This window comes from Xiphophorus maculatus, chromosome 5, assembly GCF_002775205.1.
Source record: "Xiphophorus maculatus strain JP 163 A chromosome 5, X_maculatus-5.0-male, whole genome shotgun sequence".
Lineage (NCBI taxonomy): Eukaryota > Metazoa > Chordata > Actinopteri > Cyprinodontiformes > Poeciliidae > Xiphophorus > Xiphophorus maculatus.
The window spans coordinates 21,515,722-21,542,508 of record NC_036447.1 but is presented as its reverse complement, the minus strand read 5'-3'; the positions used below and the strand labels follow the sequence as shown (position 1 = coordinate 21,542,508).

The 26,787-nt window shown below is 39.7% G+C and overlaps 1 protein-coding gene across 1 annotated transcript; it reads right to left on the bottom strand.

The window, feature by feature from the left end:
* Positions 1-333: 333 nt before the first annotated feature.
* aspscr1 (ASPSCR1, UBX domain containing tether for SLC2A4) lies at positions 334-25,204 on the bottom strand. Its single transcript, XM_005810348.3, has 17 exons — positions 25,060-25,204; positions 24,781-24,836; positions 23,501-23,615; positions 20,966-21,066; positions 19,532-19,589; positions 19,372-19,445; positions 17,316-17,805; positions 16,621-16,680; positions 15,136-15,275; positions 14,270-14,351; positions 12,762-12,828; positions 12,408-12,470; positions 9,804-9,856; positions 5,456-5,507; positions 5,289-5,358; positions 4,348-4,535; positions 334-578 (listed from the first exon to the last, which is right to left on the bottom strand). Exons 1-17 carry the CDS (start codon positions 25,147-25,149, stop codon positions 568-570), a joined length of 1,770 nt encoding a protein of 589 aa, XP_005810405.1. The 5' UTR covers positions 25,150-25,204; the 3' UTR covers positions 334-567.
* Between the last annotated feature and the right edge of the window lie 1,583 nt (positions 25,205-26,787).

Below are 26,787 nucleotides of genomic sequence, written 5' to 3'. Positions count from 1 at the left end.
TCTAATCCATCAGCTCATGGCCAAGGAACTCCCTTAGTACTAAAATATAACACCAAATATTCACTCAAAATAAATTATTGAACTATTAAAAATATCATTATTTTGTGTTCAATCTGCTAATGTCACCTAAAAACTACCGATGGTAAAATCACAGAGAGAGCATCGCCTCAGTCAGTTCGTGTTTAATTATTTAACCTGATAAAGTACATTAGTTACCAAAAACTAAGCAGAATTGTTTCTTCTTAAAGTTGGAAACTTCTAGGATCAAGAAGACATAAATATTTCCAGTGTGAAGTTAAAGAGCTGGAGAATAAAAGACAAACAAGAGCTAACCCTGTTAGCACAAGACTCTTTATTCAATCATCTGCCCATTCCCAACACGTCTCTCTCTCTATCCCAGGAACAAACTGGAATGAAACACAGCAATCGCCTTCAAATTCATCAGTTCAACTATTCCTCTCCAACTGTAAAGGCAGCAGGTTCTGGTTCTGGTGGATCAGGACTTCAGTGGAAGCACAGCAGAGGTCTGGATGTGGCTCTTGACTCCATCAACGCGCAGCACACGCCTCACTTCTTACCTGGGGAACAAACAGGAAACGGTTAAATACGCCACAGGAAGCTTAGAAAGAATAAGCGTTTAAATGCTCTGGAACCTTTTCAAACTGCTGGAGCTTTTTTCACATTGTTCAATGTTCGTTCTGGTTCTGGGGAATTTTATGAGACAGCAACACAAAGAAGTGTTTAGCAGCCGGGAGGAAGGACATACATGCTTTTTTTGTTTTTAGTAATCTGAAAACTGTGGCGTTCATTTTTGTATTCAGATTGATTTTAAGGTCATGACTTCCTCATGTCTGATGGTGGATTGAACATTGCTCTGAGAGATCTTTAAAACTTGGGATGTGATTTTATAACCCGATCCACCTGGAAACATCTCCATAACTACCCCCAGACCTGTCTGGATGTTTGTACAAAATATTGGAAGCTACGTATCGTTTTCTTCAAGGCTTTCATTTACAGGCATATGAATTAAGCTTCTTTATAATTCAATTGCAAAATTGTGGTTTTTTTTTTTTTTTACATTAGCGGAATATCAACAAAGTTTGACACACATTTGTAATGGAAAAGCAGCTGGTTAGGAATTAAGTAAATTGGTAAGAAAAGCCAATGAACTGCTTCTGAAAATAGACCGACTTACAAAATATTGTATAGTCAGGGCTCCCATACATTTCTATATCTAAACTCTACAGATTACCAGACTGAAATTTAAAGTTTTCAGTCCTACTTAATCCAATTTTATAAATGTACTTGAAGATATTTATAGAGTGGCCAGGCGTTAAATGTGCACCCCGCAAAAATGTCCAACTGTGAAGAAATGGGAGGAAGGAACCAAGAGAGAAGGAAAGAAAGGATGAAGGCTAAACTGATAAATGGATGGCTAGACAGATGGATAGCAATCCAAAGCTGGAAAACTGTTTATTTCCAAACATTTGTGGGAAGTGCAGGAGCTCCGCACTGGAAAAACGCTCATCGTGGAGATGAAGGACAAGCGAAAAGCCACGAATAAAACCGTGTGAACACAAAACGAGTTGAGGATTCGTTACTCCTGGATGCGTTGGAGCTATCCTGATGCGTCACTGCTGAGCCCCTCAGAAATGGACAAACAGCGCGACACACACACCGAGCAGAGGCTAGAGCGAGTGTGTTTCTGTGCACCGGTCCACACATGGAATCTATAATCCTCATTGAGCGCCCTCCCATCTGTCTTTTTCTTTTAACTTTCTTCATGAAAGAGAAAACAGCCACAGCTGGGTTCAGAGAGGACACACACAGAGATCAGCCAGAAATAAAACTCACAAAAACACAAACATCACGGGGGAGGGGCTGCAAACGGAGCGAATACCTCGAAGGAAAACACCAATATGGTGACCATCAGGAACCCTACGACACAACCTCAGAGGAGCGGCTGCACCAGAGGCTCTCTGGCTGGACACTCCGTGTGTGTGTGTGTGTGGGCGGGTGTGCGTGTGTGTGTGGTGGCATTCAGGACAGGATGTGGACGACCGTTCTGAACCAACTGCTTGGTCCGAACATCACCAGCCGTTCTGTTCTTGAAAAGCAGCAATTTGTTGAACGTGGTTCGCTGTTCTCAGTTTGTTAGGAGCTTAATGGCGCAAAACTGAAGTGATAAAAAGTTCTTTCACGACAAGAAAAAAAAGAACGTAATTGATCTCAGTGGGCTTTTATTTCCATGTTTAGTGTCTAATGATGTTTTCACTCCTTTATAATGAAGTTTGTAAGCTCAATTCAGCAGCAATAAGGAACATTTTAAACACTGAAGGCCTGATCTACAAAGATTCAAAACGAGCGGCAAATTGTGCGAAGAATAAAACTGTAAGAGCAGAAAGAGGCCGTGTTGAACGCAATCGATTACTGGAGCGACAGCGGTGCAGACGGCCCTATTTAAATGAGGATTTTTGTCATCATGGAGTGTCGGTGAGCAGAGGGGGCATAAAAGATAAATGAAGTAGAAAGTGATTAAGCTGCATGTAAAGTTATAATACATTTAATGAGGTAAAACAGTAAAAACATTTAACGTTCAAAGTAAATCTCAAAACCTCTGTACTCACTCCACACTCACCTTCATCTCACCTCAAATCTTTATGTGACAATTTGAAAATAATAAATATTGCTTATTTAGCCCAAACATTGCAAACAAAGGTAAGGCCTTTATAATTTATCATAACATGAACACGCTTCATACGAGTCGGAAAAGAAACTTTTCTGGGCTTTAGAGCCGCGCTCCTGCAGAGCATCAAAACGTAACGGCGTGTTGCAGAAAGCGACTGGAATTATTTCCAACTCATAAACATCATTGCAGAATATATTTCTAACCTATTTTTATTTTATATTTAAATGTTTTAAATGTTTTACAAGCAAAGTCTGCTGTCGGTGTATCTATGCCTCTTGCTCGACACACTGACCTCAGACATCTCTTAGTGTTTACACTTACTTTTCAAGTTTGTTAATATAGACACAAAAATAGCACTTAGGAATCTGGTTCAGGTTTAGTAAATCACATTAGGGGGAAGTAAAGTATTGGAAGATCTTCCTCCCACATTTCTTCGCTTCCTGTTGATCACTGTGTTTTGCATATTCATGAAAGCAGACAAGCTGAATTTAGAGCGTCTGCGATTCTCCTCATTTTGCGGCACAATCTTGTTTGCGCGTCGTTTGTAGATCAGGCACGTGTGCACGTTATCAAGTTTGGACCAGATTTGACAAGTCATATGGTTAAACAAACTTTATTAGTTTTAAACAAATTGCAGCTCTTTCTAATACACTTTTGTTTTAAATAAATTACAACCACTTGAGACTAAGTGGCTGTTCCTTCTCTTCTGCCTAACATCAGACCAACCTGTTGCCTTCCCCTGTCTGTGATTCTTTCTTCTTCTCTTCTTTCTCTCCATCCTCTCAGCTGAATGACATGAACTTCATGTTAAGTAGGTTTAAAATACAACAGTCAAACCACATAAGAAGCATAATTTTAACTAATATCCGTTTGGATGAACGGAGGCATCTGATCAGAACTAGATACATCACACCACCGCTCACATGTTAGACCGAGTGACGATATTTAAACTCAAGTTTATCACGGCCAAGTTCTATAATTTATTGGTTTTATGGTTTACTATTTCACTCAACAAATGATGAATGTCTGCACAACAAAATAACCACAAGTTCCTTCATTTTTCTCGCTCTAATCCATTAGTTTATAAAAGCAGCAAACATTGACAGGACAACAGCAACCTGTCATTTTACTGGTTAAGCTAAGCTGGACATTTACAAGCGTCCTCTTGATGCACCGATATGCACTGACCTGCTGTCTTTCAATCACTTTCAACTGTTTTTATGTTTTGTGGTCTGAGTGCTTTTTTGCCCGCCTCTCCATCTTTAGCTCAGGTGACAACGCGATTCAAATAGGAAAAATAAAAATTTAAAAATCGCACACCGAAATCGAAAAAAAAAAAAAAATCAAAGACCTGGCCTCCGTGTGTCAAGTATAAAAGCCGCAGCGCCTAATTGACTTGCACGCTCAACGCAAACCTCGAGAATAACTCAGCATGTGGGGAGGAGGGGGACTGAAGCAGCAGAGGGATGTCTAAAAATAATAATTGAAGTCCCTCTGTTGTTGATTACATCACGCACAAAGTTGTTAAATACAGAAAATGCCAACTAGAAATAATTTTTGCGGCACCATTTTGACGCCCCCTTGAGCACGGCACCCACGTGCGTTGCATGTAGTGCATACCCACTGTTTGCTCCAGTGGCTGCCCATCCTCTCCTCACCTGGAAGTTTGAACCACTTGGGCACCTTGCCTGGGTCAGCTCTGGCCGGCTTAGCGCCATGTGGTTGTGTAGACGCTTCTGGCTCTTCCTGCGCAGACTTTGGGTCAGTGTCCATCGCTTCTGTGGGCGGCGGAAGCTCCTCGACAGGTTCTGAGCCGGATGTGGTCTCTGGGGACCGGAGCAGGCAGCTACAGTAAGAAAACAAGAGAGAAAAAACCTCTGAGGGGAAGTGTTGACTGAGGCATGTTTGTGTCTGATCAGAGCTGGATTATTTTCCTTTAGGGTTTCTGCTTTTAAAAACCATTTTTAATGAAATTTAAGACTTGTATCACGACAGAAAATTGGATATTTTATATAATAGTAGTACGAAGCTTTTTTGAATAGAATCTGCATAGTAGATTAGCAACAGAGGTGAGCCAGTGGCGAAGATGAAGGTCATCCTTATCAATGAAAGATGCAAAACAAGCTAGCTAGCTAGCAAGGGTTTATTAGCAGCTAGTTAGCAGTAGCCTCAACCATATCAAGTCAAAGAACATAATGAAGATGTCTGAGTGCAATTTTTTTTACCTGACAGAAAAGTCCCACGAAAAAAATAGCCTACGTAGAATATAAGTACTTAAACACGACAAAATTTAAGACCAGCGATTAACGTAATTAAGACATATTTTCCAATGAATCAAAGACATTTTAAGGCCTTAAAAGTCTTTCATTCATGTATCAAAAATTCATACTTATTAAGGATGTACTTTGTCCTGGCTGGGCAGATAAGACGAGGTTAAATGCCAACTTTGTCTCAGCAGCTGAGGGTCATTTTTAAGGCTCTATCTTTAGAAGTACTGGGGCATGGTGTGTGTGTTTGTGTGTGTGCGTGTGTGTGGAGGAAATGAGGGCAAATAGGGGCACCTGTCACATAACCAAAACCTCAAAGAGATTCCACATACCTCGCAATGGACTCATCGGCTTGCAGGGCTGAAACAGACGTCTTAAGCAGATCTCTCTTTATGTAAAACTCTGTGGAGGAAAACTGGGTTGTATTAAAGTCCTCTGCAAAAACACAAGTATTTATTTGAAGCTGGTATAAAATGTGAGTAAAAGAAAAAAAAAAAACCTGCTTTGACGTCAGAGCCGAAGTACACCAAAGCACCAGGAAACAAGTCGGCCTGAAGACAGACGCAGAGAGCAAGAGAGTAAACAGAAGCTTTCAAAATGTTTGGCATTCTCGTCAATTTCTACAAACAGACCGAACTGCTGCTGCCTCCCGCTACAAGCAAACCGAACGTTCCTGGCAAATCAGAGGCAGAAATTAAGCTCGTTTCCTGGGATGATTCATGGCTCGGGGGGGATATGAACCAGCAACCACTGTTCTTTGAAGCGGGCCACAAAATGAGCACCAATCAAATGGTTAGCGAAAACACTTTCACCCCTGAAGCTTCACATTCCTCCACCATAGAAGGCCCTAATGGTTATAATGGACCAGTGGCTGGGAGATAAATTATCAACCGTGTAATTTTGAGGTAAAAAACACAGACGGGTGGGCAGGCGGGGAGCACGTCTGTCACTCTAATAGGACAGAAGTGAAAAACAGGAAAAGAAAATGTCTTCTTCACACGAGAAACACAAAATGGTTCTTGTGGAGGAGAGAACGGATGTTTTTGTTGGAATTATATTTTTAAAAAAACTGGCTAAAATTAGGACAAAAAGGTTATCTTTCGTCTTAATTAGAGGTCACAGTGAAGCAGAAACATCAAAACCATAAAACTGGATGCAAGGGGACCGGAGACCACTCCGCAAGCAGGAAGTGGACTGAAGCACAGGGCATTCTGGGTAAATACAACCAAAACAGACACGATAGTCTAACATTGGTGGGGAAAATGTTTTGTGGTGTTTTGCCAATGAAATATAGAAACTCTACAACCAGTAAAATCTGATGTCACTCCATTCTTGAAGGAGGAAGTTGTGTTCAGTGTCTTCTTCTGAGGTTTTCATGTCGTTTCCTTCACGGGTTCTTGGTGCAGGGAGGGCGCGAACAGGTTTTTCAATTAGTTTGGACTGTTTGACACAGTGCAGTGTAAAAGCGAAACTGGAAATGTTGCAATTTCGGTCCCCAACAGAACCGAGTTTATCGGACCATCAGGTGTGAAAACACCTTTAGTAAGTCTTAGAGCGTCCGCAGGAAAGATGGTGGAAAGATTGTCCTGATGGAGACATATTCTCTGTAAAATGATGCCGACAGCAGGAACTGCTCCACCTGTTGGGTTTTCATGTCTTTTACTTCCCTATTTCATGTTGGTCGTTTCGCCAGATCAAACAACTTTATACAAGCAGGTAATCACGGTGAATTGATGAGCTTCCGCATCAAATAAATATCACTAGAATGGCTAGAGTTAGTCCACTTTGACGTATACCTATATCGGCTTCGATAGTCCAACTGGCCTGAAGGATTTTCTCTAGCAGGTGCTTTTGTTCCGTAAATAGGGCCATTACCTTATCAGTACCCTGGTAATGGCCTCAACGCATCTCACAGTTGCACAATTGTTCCTTAGACTTCGACTTCGACTTCGACTGACTTTGTTGTCATTTTCAACAGTATAAAATATGAATATAAATCTAAATATAACATATAAAGTGCAGGACTGACAGTAAAATAGAAGTTATTTAGCTCTGTACATGTGCAAGGTATAAAGTGGAGACCAGTTTTTGAGTGCAGTTCAGTTAAGAGTTGGTTAGTTTATTTCTAAACTGTCATGTTATACCCTCTTAGCTTTATTTCAAAGAGAAACATTACTAATTTCTTTTAGAAAAACCTTTGCATATTTTTTGAAACAGATTCTATGTTTTGCAAACTCTATGTACATTTGGCAAAATGACCTGGATAATGCAGCACAACATCATGGATAGCTGCAAAAGGTCACATCTCTCCAAAAACACTTCATGTATGCTTCAAAACTAAACTGAAGAGCACTACCTACAGGAGACCTGATCTCCTGCAGGTATCATAGATACCCACCCCCAACATGGACTATTCACATTCCCACCTTCTGGCCCGACGGTCAACGACCACATTTACAATTGAAGAAGGGATGCTAATTTGAGCCATCAGAGTCGTCAGGGTGGACTCCGGCCTTTTGGCCCTGCTGAGCCGATATGGGAAGGACTCGAAAACTGTATCATCCTAGTGATATAGTAGAACGACCCGCATGACAAGAAGCCATCACAAATCACAACAACAATGAGGACGTATATAAGTCTCTATCTTACAGCAGTAGTATCAGAGAGACGATACAACTTAGGGCTGCAGATAATTATTATTTTAGTAATCAATTATTTGATCAATTATTCTGACAATGAATCAGATAAAAAATGGTCTCGTTCTGCAGATTTCATTTAGCAACTTAAGCAGCTTTGTATACAATATTAGAAATGCATAAACATATCAATTTCTTTTTCAAATAAGAAAATAAACACTTTATTGCCTAATATTCAATAACTTAGCATTCCTTTAGTGAACACTTTATCATTTGTAGGAAAAATACATCTGCAGCTAAAAATACTTCTAACATCAACATTTGAAGAAAAAGAAATCAGCCCTTTTTGATTGTCTTAGCATCAGTAGAGTGTAGGGTAGTAGTGATCTGATGATTATTTTTAGGATTAACAGATTAATAATTGGACAGCGAAAGGTGTTTAATAAATTAATTTTTGCCCACTTGAGTAGTTCTGGATCGGACATACTTACAGACAAGTTTTTTTTTTATCTTAAATGAAAAACGTATATGGATTTTGTACAGTTTTGGATTAGTTACTGACCTGAGTAGTATTGTTTTCAGCATGTACTCTCCACTTAACGATTAGTCGATTACTAAAGTAGTTGACGATTATTTCAATCATCAGTTCATCACAATTAATAGTTTCAGCCCTGGAAGAGTTAAATGAGCTACTCTGCAGTGACACGGGGCAGGTGGCTGCCGGGGTCACATGGGTTTACACATGCACTGTTCTCTCTCTGTCTTTGTGCGGCTGGTTGCTAAAATGGGACATACTGGCCTAATTGCTGTCATCAGAGCCCTGAGAGCAGGAAACAATGAGTTACAGCAGAACAACGAGCATTCCTGCAATCCCGTTCCCTACAAAGCCGCGCTCCGGAAGAGACGGGCCGACGAGAGGAGACCTGTGGGTGGGTGAGAGGAACGGACAGAGGGGGGATTGAGTAAAAAACACAGGGTGACAGAGGAGGAGACGGAACGGATCCTGATGGAAGAGCGAGGGGCAGACGGGTGAGGGAGGGGACGCCTGCTATCAAAGGGCCTCTGGGTTGGGGAAACATTCCTTTCCTGACATGACACAAAGTGATTAAAGCGCACGCTTGTGTGTGTGTGTGAGGCCCACAGCCTCACACACACAGCCTGTGTCATGTCACACAGACGTGCACGGACGTCTGTGTGAAAGAGAAAGATTAAAGATTCCTTCTGCGAGTCAAAGATTGATGTATAGACTCAGAAATGGAGACAGACGATACGTGCCTGAGTGTGCGCGGAGATTAAAGATTTTGTTTTTGCTCACTTTAACGCTTTTAAGTCCCTAATGGATAGAGACATGTGGGTGAAGGCCAGAGAGCGAGAGGAAAAGAGAGAGAGAAAGGGACCGTCTGGGTGCTGGAGGCTAAACGGAAAGAAACCGTTGAAGTTGGGGTGTATGAGGGCGGAGGGTCGAGGGGGATGAGTTGTGGGTAGCGGCTCGGGAGACGGAGAACAAAGACGGTTGCCGAACATCGCAACATCTGATTTGACTGAGACAGACCCTAACAAGGGAGAGCCTCAACCTTTCAAAGTAGGCTTTTAAGGTTTTTGTTTTTTTCTTGAAGGATTGTTATCATTTGTACCAGCCCCACTGAGGGCTGAATTTTCATCATCATCACAACAAGATAAACTTCAAACAACCCCCACACCCCCACCCCTTTGATTTGCCACTTTTTCAGGTGTCAAATACGTACGTAATTCCAACTAATATATTTAAAATCAAGAGAAGGACCTAAAGGTATGGGAAGTGAGGTAACTACTTTATAACTCTGACACCATTCCCTCTAAACTCAAAGGCAACAAAGCATCCTGGCTGCCTACTGCTCCATGTAGGCGTGTGTGTGTGTGTGTGTGTGTGTGTAAGATCAAAGCGAGGCCTGTATTAACCCCATGTGCCAGTCTGGGAAAAATCAAGCCCAGCTGGGGTCAAGGACAGTGGAGAGAAGGGTGGGGGGGGCAAGTATGAGTGGAAGTGAAAAAAAGGGGATGGAGGGGGCAAGAATGCAGAGGAGCTTTGAAGAGCCAGCCGAAACATTTTATAGTGTGTGCTAAGAGAGAGAGGGGGGAGAAAACAAAGTTTTATTTGTTGTTTTGTTGGAGTTTAACTTTGAGATAAATCAGTCCTTTTAACAGCGTCAGAGTGAAGGAGAAGGATCTTACCTCCACCAGAGTAGCTGAAGGGTCTTTCAGAATAGTTTTTGGAGGGGTGATGACTGAAAAGGAGAGAGCTGAAAATCACAAACTGATCATTGAATTCATGATCAAATCAGCAGTTATTTAACTTTAAATATAAAGCACAAATCCCTGGTGCATTCGTTCTTACAGTGCCCTGCACAAGTTCTCACTCCTTAAACTTATTCACACTTTGTTACCTTCTAATGACTAATTTCAATGCATTTTTATGTAACAAACACAAAGTGGTGTGTAATTGTGAAAAGAAAAATGATAAATGGTTTTAAATTGTTTCACAAAATAAAACTGGAGAAATGTGACATTTGCTCATTATTCAGCCCCCTCTAAAGTGATAGTTGTCTTCAGAAACCACCTAGTTAGTAAACAGAGAGCATCTTTGTGGTTTTACCAATTTGAATTGGTAACGTTCAATGTTACCCCAAAAATATTTGTAAGTTTTGGCTCTGTGGGGCTGTAAACACAGAATGGCTGGCAGATTCTGACTAAAAGTAAAAACCTGGAAAGCATAAATCATTTTTCTTCTTCTGTGTCACATGCGATCTGAATAACGAACACTGAAGTATGAGGTTGTAATGTGTCAAAATGTGGAAAACCTAAAGGAGGATAAATACTTTTGCAAGATACTGTACATCAAACGAACGTAGCTGTTGACACACTGCACTTTTGTAACCACTCATAAGAAAGACAAATAACTGCTTTCAACAAAATAACAAGTATATCAAAAGATTTAAAGCATTAAGTATAATACATCAAGACTCAGATTTCATCAAAATGTCCCATCCACAAAACTTCAGAGACGAACAACTTTTGTTGTGAATGGCATTTCTTTAATTTCCTCTCCCTTGTTCCAACAGCCACAGAGGCGGTACGCGGCAAGGCTATGTAGACACACACTGGATGCAGAGCTTCTGAATGCAGCCAAGACTGAATGTACTAAAAAGTGTTGCAGACAACAGGTTAGACTCCAGTGAAAATTATGGGTTGAAAACTGAAACAATGAGCTTGCATATTTCCCCAGATTCTTTGTGGTTTTAAGCAGAATCAGAATCCTGAAATCACCACTGTTGGCCTGAGAGACACGGTGTTACCAAGGGCTACACTGCTCTGCTTTAAAGCAAACCTTAGAATATGAAATTTTAATCACTAAACTGCTTTAAATACAACAAGACAATAGACAAAAACTATTTGAAACAAACAACAGACATAGGAAGTTAAGATGTAGCAGCTTAACATATTTAAACCATAAAAGCATCGCATTTTATTATAAGCAATGCTGCTTAACGTGAGTAATAGTGGAGAATATAAAAACAACTGTTCTTGTTTGTGTTCAAGCTAGCATTATAGCACAGCTGACTGTTGCAGGAATTTAGAAAAGCAGCATTTAAAAGAAAAGCTATTGCTTCAAAAGTCAGAAGATATTTCATCTGTTATTTAGGTTGTTTTTTTTGTGCGAGTGTGTTCAGCTGCTTTCAATGTTTGTGTAGTTGTGGATGTCACGCTAATAAAATCATCATGTCCTGAATTAAGATGTGCAAGTAATTACACGGAGAGAAAACTCATCCTGATAAAACCTCCTGGCTCATCCAGGAGTGATCCACAATAATCACTTACCAATAAGCTAACAACAAGCTAATCAAAGAATCTCTGCAAATACAAGTTAATTTAATTTTTATATCACCTGTAGAGGTTGGTCTCCTGTGAAACAAACTCTCAGTTTTTGTCAGTGAGGCAAACATCCGGTATATTTTAACACTAAGATAAAAGCTTTCTTTTTCAAAAGTAACTCACAGAAATTCAGGTAACTTCTGAGACCTACATACATAAATAAATGATCAATTAACCCTCCCATTGACTAAACCTATTGGACTGTCACAATAGGCTTGTTAAGGCGATATGATTGCAGTAAAGCTAAATGCAATCTACTGGGTTTCCGTAGATAGATAGCTGAGTACCAGAAAAAAATCTTATTTTAGCTGCATTGTATTATAACTATGTATTATTTGGAATGTATGCATGCTGCTAGAGTCTAGATCAGGCTTAAAAAATTTAACCCTAATCGACTAATTACCATTAATTATAGGCCCCAGCCCAAAGTAAACCCAACATATTGTTTTAATTAAGATTTTACTGCTTTTATTTTTTAACAGGAATTTGAGTAAGCAGTGTAACTTCTCCTGTTTTTAGCTTTTGTTTAACATCTTCAAGCTCCATTTTGTTATTTGCTGTAACTGCAGGGTGAGTCAGGTGCAAATATTTGGGGATGTGTCATTGATAGAAGTAGAGGAGAGCAGAGCTGCACCAACTCCCTAATGTAGACCATCATAAGCAGATTAAGAAACCTTTATATTGGCCCGACCCGAGTATCAAGCAAATAATTTTGGCCGATGACATTTATTGTTCATTTTTACATAAATAAACCGACTTGAATAGAAATAGGGTGTCATCTGTTAGTACTCGAAGGTGATTTTAAAGGTTTACACAACAGCAGAAAGATGGATCAACGTCTTAAAGGGTGAGTTTGGATACATGGAAGTAGTGGGAATAACTAAAAGGAGATTAAATGCCACTTACATAAGTAGAAACTGATCTCAGGATCCTCCAAGTGACTTCTCAAGAAGTGTCTCACTGCACCGACTGGACAAAAGGCAACGTGAAAAAAAACAACAAAAAAACAAGCTATACTTCCATCACTCAGTTTGTGGACTGTAATTGATGTTTTTGAAGGAATTTTCCTTCAACTTGTTTTTTTCCTATGCTGGCTGTCAGATGGCTGTTGCTCATAATCCCTGGAATTACAGACTTGTCTCATTCTTTCCGTCTATATCACTCTGCTGCGGCTGCAGTCGTGAATGTGTTTACAGAGCCACGAGTTAACTTCACATTGCAGCCATACCTGTGGCTAGTCAGGTGAAATGACACACGCACCTGTCTCAAGGGGCCTGAAGAAGCCCTGCAGAACATGTCTGTCTGGAAACTGGATCCTCAGGACCACCTGGAGACGCACAGGATATACATACTCTGAATTTTAAAAACACATGATTTACATTGTAGAAGTACTTATGCCACTTGAAACTTTTGATATTTTGCCAGGTTACAATCAAAATTCAGTGTGTTTTTGAAGAGATCTTATGCGTTTGACCAACACTGGACAGTGTATGGATTCCAGCACAATGTGGAGATGGTCAAAGAACATATGTGGAAGAAATTGATGAAAGGAAGACAAATATGTTGGGAAAAGCCAAATATGGTCCTGTGAAAGAGACTGTCTCTAAAGATTTCTTTATGATTCGATTGTTTTAATACAGATTGAACTTTGAAATAAAAGTTGTATCTGCAAAGCCGGGAATGTTAGTTTTACTCCAGATAATGTTTTATAATTTTAGTTTTGGTCTTCCTTCTTCAACATGTTTGCTGTGCTCCCTACAAACTTTACAAAGGACTGAACTTTCTTTCTACAACGGCTTTTTCTCTCTTCAATAACGGCCACATTTATTCATCTCTGCAGTTTCTCCAGATTTACCATCGTCCTCTTGGCTGATCAGCTGATTAACGCTCTCCTCAACCAGCCTGCCAGCTTAGTTGGAGACCCACATCTTGGTAGGGTTGTGGTGAGATGTGCACAGCATCAAATATTATTTTATAATTTAATCCTGCTTTAAACCTCTCCACAACTTTCTCCCTGATCTGTTGGTTGTCATCTTGGTCGTCAAGGTGCTGTGCCCCGTCTAAGGCCTTCACAGAGCAGCTGGATTTATACTGCCCACCAGCCGTTTTTAGCCCGCTTTAACCAAACTCTAATCCGTTTGTCTAGAAAGTCCACTTTGTTTGGGGAGGTGTGGATGCACAATCAAACTCTGATGCAAACCGAAAAAGCGAATTCTGGTCCGCCTAAAAGCGCACGTCTTGGCTCAGTTGAAGTGAACTCTGGTGAGGTTTTGAATGCCAAACAGACTGAGACCACTCCAAAAGAAGAAAGCTGACTATAGCGCAGGGCGTTCTGGGTAAATACAAATTAAAACAATGCTAGAGTCTAGTGTTAGCAGAAGAAATGGCTTAGAAACACAGAAGAGAAATCCCACAGCCGCTAAAAATCTGACCCTACTTTATTTTTGTTTGAATTTTGTGAAGAAGGAAGTTCATGTCTTCTTCAGAGGTTTTTGTGCTGTTTTCTTCAGTAGTTCTTGCTGCAGCGCCTCCACAGCTTGCTCAAAGGGTTTGAATTGTTTGACAGTGTGAAAGCGAACCCCATCAGCTGAAAAAATTCTGTCTCATTTTCCTTTCACTTCACACTTATGCACTACTCCATGTTGGTGTGTTACAAAACATCCAAATAAAATAGATCTCAAGTTTGTTGTTGCAAGGAGACACAGTTCAAGGGTATGAATACTTTTGCAAAGCCATGTAGACCAGAGGAATGTTTGGACGTTGCTCACTTTGGGATACCGTTCCATCTTTTCCTTCATCTGAGCTTCTCTCAAAGCCTTAGTGAGGAGCGGAGCCTCCTCTAGTAACTTCCTAGAAAAACAGGGAACAGAGAGAAACACACGGGTTCAGATACGAAGCAAACTGCGGAGAAACAGAAGAGCGTGTGTGGCCGTGTATGTGTGCTGTGCGTGTCAGAGGCAGAGACAAATTGCTGTGGTCGATTTAACTCCAGCTTCGGTAATTGCAGTCATTGACATGGTGGCAGCGTCGCAGCGAGGCAGCATGTTGGTGCAGATTAAAGGTTGCGCTCGGCGAGGTCTCAACCTGATCGTGTTTGGTCCGTTGACTGGCCGGGCTACACAGAACAGAACTACTAATTGCTGCCAGTACACTGCGTTCGCGGGGCCTTTGTAGTGTGTGTGGGGCGTGTTATGAAAGGAACCATGTTTGCAAACACACACAACGTCTGCGCAGCTGCGGCCCGCCGCGGCCGCATCCAGAGACGGCAGAGTAAACTCAGTCCCATCTGTTTTGAGGAAGTCCTCATAAATAAATAAAAACTTCAAACTCATATTAGGCAGGATGGAAAAAAAAAATAAAAACCTTCTAAACACACGCAGAGATGCCCAGCATTCCTCCTGCCTGTGGCCTCGCATCACTGCTGTGGTATTCAACAATTAATAGTTACATATTGACAAAACACCACAGGACCACATGCAAAACCGACTTAATTATCTGCTTAAAAGAGTGCAGGACCAGAAGTCGGATTCAGATAGGTTTCTGTGGCAACGCGTTTTTTGTTTTAAGCTGGCAAACAAACAGTTTTAAAAACCCTTTAATTTATTTTCTGGTTTTGTTGTTTCCTTCCACTCACCTCTCGCTCTTCAGCTGGGCGAAGCGCTTACGGACGTCGTCCATGGTCACTTCAAAGAACTCGTCGGGCAGATCGGCGTGGTCCTCGGTCCGACGGGACGCAGAGTCCATGTGGTAGATGAGAAGCTCCCTGTCCACTGGCTGCTCAAAGAGAGAAGCGACAACGTGTGACGACGCTGTAACACCAGCGACCCTGGAGGAGTATTCACACCCACTGAACTTTCCCACATTTTGCTACAAACAGCCAGAAACTTCAACCAACACAAAGGGGCGCATAACTGCACAGTGGAGAAGACAAGTAGATGTTGTTTTCAGATTTTTCTTTAGCAAGTAAAAATTAGAAAAGTATGGCAGGCATTTGAGTTGATCCCACTTTACTCTGATGTGACATGTTCATACAAGCTGCAGACGCTTTGAAAACAATCAGATACACATCACGTTTAGTACCACATATGGAAGTGACACAGATATCTTTGGGGTGAGAAGATTGGAAATGGGCCGTTCAGATTGCCCCGTAAAAAAGACGGATTTAAGATGCACTTAAGTAAAAAAAATTTTAAAAAGCGTAATTGGGTCTCATTTGCCTGCTGTGTGAGTAAAACATTCAGCTGTTTGGTGAAGACTTCAGAGGTTCGCTAAAGGACATTAGTGAACAAACAGCGTCAGCAAACATCCTGAGACACCTAGACTGACACAGATGGGCAAAGAGAGGAATATTCAGAGAAACAGCCAGGAGGCCCGTGGTAACTCTGGAGGAGCTGCAGCGACCAACGGCTCAAGTGGGAGAAAACATATTGAGAGGAAAACTATGAATCGTACCGTCGACAAATATGGTCTTTATGGAAGAATGGCAGCAAAATAAGGCACTGTTGAGAAATGTGGCCAGAAGCGAATCTTTTGGCCCACACTGAGAACCGTTTCCACAATGAAACGATGGTAACATCATGCAGTGACTATACTTTGTCTCTGCCCTCTATTTCAGTCAAAATTCAGATATTGAATGAATGAGGGAATTTGTCACAAGAAATAAAATTCACAGATCTTATCCGTTCAATCTGACTGAGCTATTCAACAGAAAAAAATGGGCAAATCTGGTAGAGAGAAAACTCAAGACTTGATGCTTTAACTGCAGGAAAAAGTTGCTCTTCAAAGGTATTAACTACAAATGCATTACACACCTTGTATGTATTTATTTGTAAAATAAAAAAAGAGAGAGACACTGAATTATTTTTTTTATTATTTCACATTTATGTGCTACTTTGTGATCATGTGATCTAATCCATCTATTGCATTAATGTTTGTGGCTGTAACATGATAAAATGGGAAAAGGTTTGAGCAGAGACACACTGTATACACAAAACAAGGCAGAGGAAGGAGGTTTAATTATTTAAATTATGTTGAAAATTTAATGAATCGGAAGATGCAGGAGAAGACTCTGTATGTAAATAAAGACAATATAACTCAAAAAGAGAAATTAAATGTTTACCTCTAGAAACTCTTCTGTGTTATCCAGATCCCGGTCTGCCGATTTGACAGTTGCTTTGCACTGACAAGACAAAAGTTAAACTTGATTTAACCATCCTGACATCAAATACAAGAATCCACCTACAGTTTGTTAATTTCACATTATTTATAAGTTCTGACACCTCAAAAATATCACAAACAAACCACTAGGAGATCTTTAATTAACTCTGTTTCCAGTTTGACAGAAATAAATTATTTAGCTTTTACTGAAAACTTGCATAGTTCTGTGAAAATCTGCTTCCATTCTGTCATATAATTCAATCACAAATGAAATCCACTTAACAGACTTTTTTAATGTCACATTTCAACAACTTCCTGTACTTATTAAAAGCGACAAAACCAGAGCATCAATGTCGTTATCGCTACAAACCCACAATACTCACCTTTATTGTATGTCACACCTGAATGCGACACACCATGAATGGTTAAACTGTTAAATCTGATTCTGTTTCTGGCTTGTCAGTGGCGTTTCCTCGTTCTACCTCAGAAACAAAATATCGATCAGGGCAGGGGTGAAACTCGCTCTAAAGCGTTTGTGCAAAAGAGATTTTCAACATCTTCTGATGCTCCATGAAAGCAAGCTTTTAAAACTGTTCCCCCCATTTTGATGTGTATTAATTAAATAAGAAATGCATGTGATGTGTTGCTGGGGCTCACTTTAGTGCTGTGGTTTGATTTGGCCTTCTTGGCTTTGGGCGATTGCACAGTCGTGGTTAGAGCCGACAGAGACGATGACGAAGACAGCGAGTGTCCGATCTCTCCGGCCAGACCCCCGAGGCGCTGACCGCCGCCAGAGAAAGGAATGAAAGGAGCTGCTGGAGCAGAGGAGGTTGGGGGAGAGTTCAATCCTGACGGTCCGGCTTCTTCTCCATCCTCGACTGCTCTCTGGACTTTGGGTCGAACCACATCCTGGGGTTTAGGAACGTCTTCAGTAATGGAGCTTGGAGCTGGCACAGCTGGGGTTTCCAGTGGCTCGTGTGGATTTGGTTTACTGGTTGGCACAACTTCAGCTGACGCCTCTGGAATCGACGGAGCAGGGTCGGGCTGAGGCGATTCGCTGGGAGTGGCTTCCATTGCAACGGGTGTGCTTGGCTTTGCAAAAGGTTCATCTTCCTCTCCTGCTGCTTGATTCTTTTTGTGTAGAAACCTAAAACAAAAAGTGTTAAAATCACATCTCTAAACTTGTCCACTCTTGCTAATTAAAGTGAAAGAGAAAATAACATAAAATGTAAATAAAGCACAAATGTCCAACGATCACTAGAGAGGCACCAGAAAAATTCACCAGTGACCAAATCCAGACTCTTTCCACCTTGATCGGCCGGTCAGAAACTCAATAATGCCAGTTTGTTTTTGTTTTTTGTACGTACTGAGTAGTACCAGATGATGCCGGTTTGGATGCTGTCATGTGTCCAGTATCAGTAATAGTTTAGATAGAGCCTAAAAAATTCCAGACACTGTGACTGACCCTGATCCAATCCGACTAATGAACCTCACTTATAGGGCAAGTCCAAAGTAAACCCAACAAATATTTTATTTAAGATTTTACAGCTTTTGTTTTTAGACCATAATTTGAGTTATAATAATTCTCCAATTACTAGCTTTTGTTTAACATATTTCAGCTCCATTTGGTCACTTGTATTTTTGACACTATGTTGAGACAACCTGGTGATTTATTCATGTTGCAAAAAAGTGAGAGAGAACAAGACTTTGGCAGATAATAAGAAGGTTAGCTGTAAAGCAGCAATGCTGTGCTTACCATATTTTATTAGTTTTTACCTTTCATGTTTCAGTTACAAAAGCTGACAATCTTCTGGTAAAGTTTAGTGAAGGCTTTAGATCAGGGGTCTCAAACTCCAGTCCTCGAGGGCCGCTGTCCTGCAGTTTTTAGATGTACCACAGGTACCAAACTCTGGAATGAAATGGCTTAATTACCTCCTTGTGTAGATCAGTTCTCCCAGTCTTGCAAATGACCTAATTATTCTGTTCAGGTGGTGCAGCAGAGGCACATCTAGAAGTTGCAGGACTGCGGCCCTCGAGGCCTGAAGTTTGAGACCCCTGCTTTAGATAGTCTAGGATATGTACATCAGGAAACTGTTGTTTTTGTCATACTAAATGCGCTAATTGCTAAAATTGGAGCTCCATTAATGATTTTGTTTTATTTCAAAATAGTAAATATTTGTTTTAAAGTTAAACAATACTGGCTCTTCTTCTAATAAAAATAACTGATCACACAGCAGAAAGGCTAGAAAAAAATATATATTCAGTGTTCATCTACTTGGATTGTAAAACTTAAGGTCCAAGCGTTTATCAAAGACAAAAATGAACCACTAAGTTCTGATTGGCGAGTCATTATTTTTATGTCTGATACAAAAATGTTCTTTGTTGTTTAAATGGAATGAATTTCAGCAACAAGTGTGTCTAGGAGTTAATTTTTTTTTTACATTAAACCTTAACAATACTCAAACAGAAAATAAAGTACAGTAAAAGGCCAAAAAATATTTCTTTTGCAAACACCAGAGGCTGGAACAGCAATCCCAATCTGTGGTTTGTTGTTTAAACTAAGAGAAATTTGACATTAGTTCAGATTCAGGCTAGAGATCAGCTAGTTGTTTTTTGCTCTGACAAAGAGTGGAAATAAATGAAAATAAAAACAATGGACAAAAAGATATGTTTTGATATTCCAGCGTGATAAGGGCTGATGTGTTCGCCCTACCTGACAATGGCGCTTCCACCTGTAAGACCCAGAGACTTTAGAGTGGTTTTCTTTAACGCTTCCTCCCCACTCACCTACACACACATGGACAAACAGCTGTGTTTCCATAAAGCTCACTTTCATCTCTTGAGAAAGGGAGAGTTAGAGGAAGGCTTCATACCTCATCTCTCATGTAAACACATGCAGGAGTGGCTCCAGACTCGGTCAGCTCCGACACTCTGTCAGGATCCAGGGAAGTAAAAGTAAAACCGAGATTAAAACCAAAGGTAAATAGTGATAGCTTACTTTAACTGTGACAATAAAAAACAAGACGCATTTCTTTTTATTGTTATTCCCCTTTTTAAGAGGGGTGCACCAATAAGACCTCATGGTATGTAGTGGCACGCTGCATGTGTAAACCATGTGCTTACAATGTCGTGCAGAAACCAACTAAACATTTTACTATTGTTCCCCTAAATTCCTGAAAATCAAAGCCAACCCTTCCGTCTCTCGTCATTCCCCACATTTTTGGTTTCCCCCGTCGAAGTGGAACTAATACCCATTTCTTAGAAGCATAACTTTGCTGGCAGAGAATCAGGATATGCAGTGATGTAATTTAATAGAGCCGAGATGAAGGCCGGTGGACTGCAGGAGCACCTGGCACCGCACAGCTGGAACTACTGGGTAACAGCTGCATGAGTGTGTGAAAGGTGAGTGATGATGTGTGGGAAAAAGGCTTCGACGGAGGATGTTGGTTTGGCCCGTTTTCTTCTTTCATGCAACGGCAAGTCGAAATCTGCAGAATCCATAACGAGTATATTCCTTTTGTGCAACAACATCGCCTTTAACCTCTTCTTTGTCATTTATTTATTCAAAACTTTTCAGTTTTTATCTTAGCATCTATAGTTTTTACTAGATAACATGTTACTGCAATTTCATCTGTTGCTCTAATGTTTTTCTATCATGGCACAGTTGAAACAGTGTGTTTTAGTTTTTTGTGTTTATGGTAATGTCGATGAACGATGTTTTTGCACATTTGGGACAAACTACTTCCTATAATCAGAAAAAAAGACGACACTCATCGTTGAACTAAATGCTACCTTTTGTTGCATCAGTTTTCTAACAGCTTCTTGATGAGATTAATATGCATTAGTGCTGCAAATAACAATTATTTCATTAATCGATTATTTTTGACTATTAATTGAGTAACCAGGTAAACAATTTGGCACATTCTGTAGATTTTTTTTATGCACAATGAAACCTCATGGTAAGATTATGTTATACAATATTAGAAATCTAATGCAAATCTAAAATGCAAATAAACAAATAACTCAATTCATTTCTTTGACAAGAAAACAAGCACTTCATTGCCGTAAATATCATAACAGTATTCCTTCAGCGTATGCTTGATCAGTTGTAACAAAAAAAAAACAACTTCTATCGACAACATGTTAATATAAGCTGTCTTTGATTAGAGCATAACTGCTGTGATTTTAAAAGTTAATCATCATCTGCACTTATAACCCTAAATCTGTCAACAAATTGCTACAGAAGAAGGGAATATTTTCGGTCCCGTCCCCATCTCCTTGCGTCAGCGCGCATGTTCAATACGCACCTGATCTGAGGAAAATGCGCGATCACTTCCCACAGGCTCTGTCCGGAGGAGAAGGAGCCCTGGAGCCGAGAGCCGTCCTCCATCTGGAGCGCGATCCGCACCTGATGCGCAGCGAGCCACAAGAACACACAAGCTGCATCAGAGAGCATACACGTTCCAACTACAACAAACATAATGCAGAAGTAACAAGCGCCCATAAATGTTCAGCATCAGTTCATCCACAATAAACTTCAAAATGAAAAAAAACAAAAACCGAATAAAATACCAGAACACTACTTTCAGGGTAAAACAATATAAAACACTTTGAAGTTTGTTCCTTTGTCTTTCTTCGCATTAAAGAAGCTAAAAATAATGTTCTACATTCCTAGACCTCAAGAATCTCACATTGATGAAATCTAAGAAAAAGTTATTGACTCTCTGATCTGGAGCCATTTTTTCAGAGGAATAAACTCTTTGATAATCCAACTTGTTTTGGTCGCACATGTGGGCCTACATCAGCGTGAAAATGAGCAACACACCCGGCAACAGTGTGAGGCTGATGTTCTCAGTTTCTGAGTCATACTATGGGTTGTTTATGTTTACTCAACGGTGCCGTTGTCCAGAGCAGGGAGAGCGCTAAACGGCGGCTCACCGGGAGAGATGAAAAGAGAGACTTGGCTGTCGACACCAAACACTCATACACACACGCCAGCCTGCCTGAGGTGAGTGGTCATGTGAACATATATAAAAATCTGTGAGGGATCAACAAATCAACCATCCGTCAGATGAACAGAGTAGCAGATCAAACACAGCAATCGGTTTACGGATCAGGTCATCAAGCTGTGATGTCAGAGGAAAGTAAAGCTCAGTTGCAACAAAATGTGTGTTTTTTGGGGGTTTTTTTGGAGACAAGTGAGAGCAAACAGAGAATATGAACTTACCAAAACCTAAAACTGACTATGAGACTCACACACCAAGGTGAGCTACTAATGTAAGAGATAAAGTACAAATGTTTTTATCAGCAAATAATACAGGGTTGCTAGCTACATGCTCATAATCAAAATTTTAACTTTCCAGACTCAGATTTCTAGGGTTTTCTGCATATTTTGGAAGTATAAACACAGAATTTCACTATTATTTTATAAATGAGTGGACAAATAGATGACAGATGTTCTAGATTGTAAAATGGATGAATGGTCGGATGGATGGTCAGACAGAGAGATCAACACATGATGAACAATGATGATGCCATTTGACAAAATGTAATGTTTGTTGCTTGTTTCATAGTTGGTTACTGTATTATATTTTTATCATGTAAAAGCGCTTTGACCAGCTTTGTTGCTGAAATGTGCCATACAAATAAACTTGACTTCTTTAGCTGGACGAACACGGGATGGGATGGGACGGACGGACGGATAGATCGATTCTCTCACTCTTTCAAATCCAAGCAATGGTTCATTAAACAACAGGAAGCCACTGACTACATCAGTTAGTTAATTAACTGGTTAACAGCTGCAACATATTTAAATGCAGCGTCACTTTCCAGTTCAGCCCGTTTGCTTAGTTAAATCCAGGTGCACCCTTACTTCATCAGGCTGCTTCCAACTGACTGCATGCAAAACTATTTATCCAATATGCTCTTTCATTGCATACACTATAGAACATAAACACCAACATTACTAAAACTAAAATCTTTTCATCCAAGAGACTTTTTACAGCCACAAATTTTGAAACATGTGGAAGAGCATTGATAAAAAAAAATCCAGCCATATGATTAGTATTTGAAGTTTGGAAACATAATCTGTTAATAACTCTGAATGCAATGAAGCCACTGTTATTGAAGAAGAAAAAGGTAATAATCTAGTACTTGCTATTATTAATAGTAGTGGATAATGTCGTAATACTTCAAATTTATTAAAAGATCTAATTGCGCCTAAAAACTTTTCCGCCCATTTGCCTTTGTAATTCCTTCTGGACGGTAAACTGCTTTTGAACCAACTTTGACAACATTGTAATTGTGACGAGTTGCTGATTTATTCAAAAGAAGTTATCTAAACACACCCAATAAAGGAGCATTCACACACATGGATTTAGAACAATATAAAAAATATTCACAGATTAGTGATTTAAAAATAACTATGTTATGTTAATTTCAGTGAATTTCTGAATTAATTTCTGAATTTCTGAGGCTTCTTCAGATTCAGTGTAGTACAGACCGCTGCAGGAGATCTTTCCTGCCAACAGCCATCTTCAATAACTCTTTAAATAATCTAAATTGATAAGTTAGAACATTCCCAAAGGGATTACTCTATAATACCCTTGGGATTATAGAGTATTTTGGAATTTGAATTGAATTGTTTTAGAGTACAAAAAATTGTCAAAAAAATTACCCATGGAGCTAAAATCTCACAGGTAAATGCAGACATGAAAACTTACAATAAATGACACCTCCAATGTTGCCACTGGCGATGTCTTAATGGTTCTGGTGATGACCAGATTTCAACACCATTTTTCTATTCTTTCACACACATTTTTTTTAAAGTCAAGTTAACTAACCTGGCTGTCAGCTCCACTTTGTTTCCTTGTACTTGTCACCATTTCCAGTTTGGCATTGTTGGGAAGGTTGGCAAATCTCCAAGGCAGCGTCAGGTCAAGAACGGTCCTCTGAAACCTGTCAGCAAGTTCACAACAGAAATAAGACCGCTGGCCCCTTTGAAAATGACTTACAATATACTAATTACAAAAAGGTTCAGTGGATCACAAAACCTACTTTTATGCACAAAGAAAAGCATCCAAGCTTGGCAACATTTAGCAAAAAAGACATCAGAAGTCTCCTAAAAGCATCAAATGAAATCAAATTTTATTTGTATTGCACCTTTTAGCAACAAGGCATTTCAAAGTTCTTTACATCATAAAAACACAAAAATATAAAGTCACAGAACACAGACAACAGTCAACAACATCACATTTTGCTGTCTTTGCACATCAGATTATTGACTAATGTTTCATGATTATGTTTCAAAAGAAACTCTAAACAGCTGGGTTTTTAGTCTAGATTCGCATGTGGTGGAAAGTTGTTACGATCTCAAGATACCAAGATAACTTTTTTGGACACAGTTCCACTAGGTATGTGTATATTGGAAATATTTATCCAAAATTTTAGAGCGCTTACAGAGAGCAAGATTGCTTATTTTCAGTATTTTGTACCGCTTTCCCTCAAAACTCTGCTTTCGCATTCATATACCTCCTGCTTACTAACCAATAGGCTCTGCTCTTCCTAACAGCTGTTTCTGTCCTAGATGGCTCTCCCACAAGTCTTTTCTCCACCTGTTTGCATCCTTTTTCTCATACTCGATCTTCAAAGTTGTTATTGCTTCATAGCAGGTCCAAACTTTAAGACAACATGGGGTGACTGTGACATCGGTGCCTTATTTGGAGCAAATGACTAAGGCACTCGCTCACATTTTTCAATTTTTTTTTTTTTGAGAATGTGGCAAGAGTTTAGATGGTAACAGGTTCAACACTTGAGTGTAACTAAGAAATCCTGATTTAAACTGTAAAATTCTTACTCTAAAAGCCATTTATTTGCAAGGAAAATGAACAGATATTACCAAATCAAGATGTACATTTCTGGAAAACTCCTACTACCTAAAACATTTGCACAGATTATAAAAGATTTATCATGATTTGGTTTAGACAACAACAAAACAAATCGGGCTTTATTTGTTCTTTAGAAATTACTTTATCTCATCACATTTTCATAATGCTCCTACCTTCATAGCTTTGAATTCAGACAAGACAATCAGACAAGAAGATTTATATATTGTCACACTCACTTTAAGCCGTGATCATTGGGGTCAAATCCATGTTTTTTGCAAACATCTTCCAATACCTGCAAAAGGCAAACATAGCAGGATGGTAACAGCTCAAAGTAAGTCAGATACGAACAGGGTTGTGTTGACTTAATTCGCCCGAAGGCTAAAAACTGATCTGTCACTGGCTAACAAGTGTTAGCCTAGCATGCTAGCTGGAGAACAGTTCGCTCTCCTGTTTTCAGGCATGAACAGAAATAAAAAGCTTCGAGAGCACCGAGCGCTCATTGTACCCGGGCTTACCTGTAACAAAGGTGTGTTTGGAGCCACTTTAATTGTTTGCCTTCTCCCGTTTGGAGTCAGGACCGTTACAGCTGAACCGCTGGCTGCCATTGTTTGCAGTGACGTCACGGTGTTTGTTTGAATCAACTTTATTGTCCTCGTTGCAGACAGCGCAAAAAAAAAAAAAAAAAAGAAAAAGAAAATTAAAGGACCAAATCACATTTCAAGCTGGGGAATAACTCGCTTCACAGCAAACATTGTATTCCGAACATTTTTTTTTCCTTTCTCTTTTTTGTTTTGCTTCCGGTAGAGAAAATAAATATGGGAAAAAATATTAACCCGAGTGATTCGTGACAGGAAGACAACAAGAACTTGCTCACAGTTTATTCTGAAGATGAAATAAACTGACAAATGTTGAAATACTGCAAATCGTTAAATTTATAGAGGCAGCAGAACAGCACTTCAGGAGCATAGACCAGCGTTTCTCAACGGGGACGTTCAGAGAGGGCCCTGGCGGAGATTTTTACAAGAGGGGGGCCCTGGGATTCCTTTGGGGGCCGTTTGCTCCAAGGTAAACTTTACACCTTATATGCACAACAATACCAGTTTAGACTTTGAGCAACTTGCTAAAACGGTGTTGTGTAACATTAAAACATGCTTGGCTACAACTGTACCGATGGCAGCTCTTCTTCTCTTCAATGTTTCTGTTGGCTTCTTGGCGCAGCTCCGCGGTCTGTAACGCTTCACCGCATCAGTTCAGCTTTACACCGGCTGATGACGTTGCTGTGATTTCACTTGTCTGGTGACTGATTTTCAAATATTTCGTTTTATTGAGGATTTTTGTACACATGTCTTGGCAGTGCTGTGATCATGTCAAAGCAGCAACTTATATTAAAAAGTGTTTTGTTGTCCGTCTGGATGCTGCCCGCTTCCATGGAAGGACAACAGAGTATCGATCTTTTGTAATTACGGTACTAAAATCACGATACCCTCACTGTGTATCCCTCAGAAAAATGTTACCAATTTAAATAAAAATAAAATCCCTCCATGGGAGATTCCACGATAGAGAGCGTTTATTTTATACATTTAACATCGGTGCTGAAAGTAATAGCAACAGGAAAGAAACTAAAGAGGACATAACAATAAACCAAGAGATGATAATACTAATCAAAGAAAATTAAATGGAAATGAATGAAGAACAAAATGCAAGAATAAACTAAGAAACTAAAGTAAATACAGAAGAATAAACTGGTATGGCAAGACCTTTCAAGCAATAATTAATACAGAGAACAAACAGACACTATTTTCCACATAAAAGGTAAAATAATATTGTTGAAGTGCCATGGGTTTGTTGAGACCACAATTAGTGCTAAGAAGAAAATTGTTTTACGGACCATAACAATAAGAAACTTAGCACTTAATTATGTTTTTAATTAGAATTGATATATTTATTTCTTCAATATTATTTTTCAAGTCAGTGTTAATGTTATGAGGCTGTTCAGTGACTCCATGACACTTTCAATCTGACTCATTAGGACTTGATTAAGAACCAGCTTTGTTCTTTGTAATTTCTGTCCAGTAAAACTATTAATCCATAAATCAATAGTCAGGTCTATATAAAGATATAATCCATGTTTCTGTCCCATATTTGTGTGGCATTAAGGATCTGGAAGTTTTGTTTTTCCACTGAAAGCTCTGGTTTGCACAATAAACTCCATGTGGGTCAAATTTTATGGATGATACTCTGAT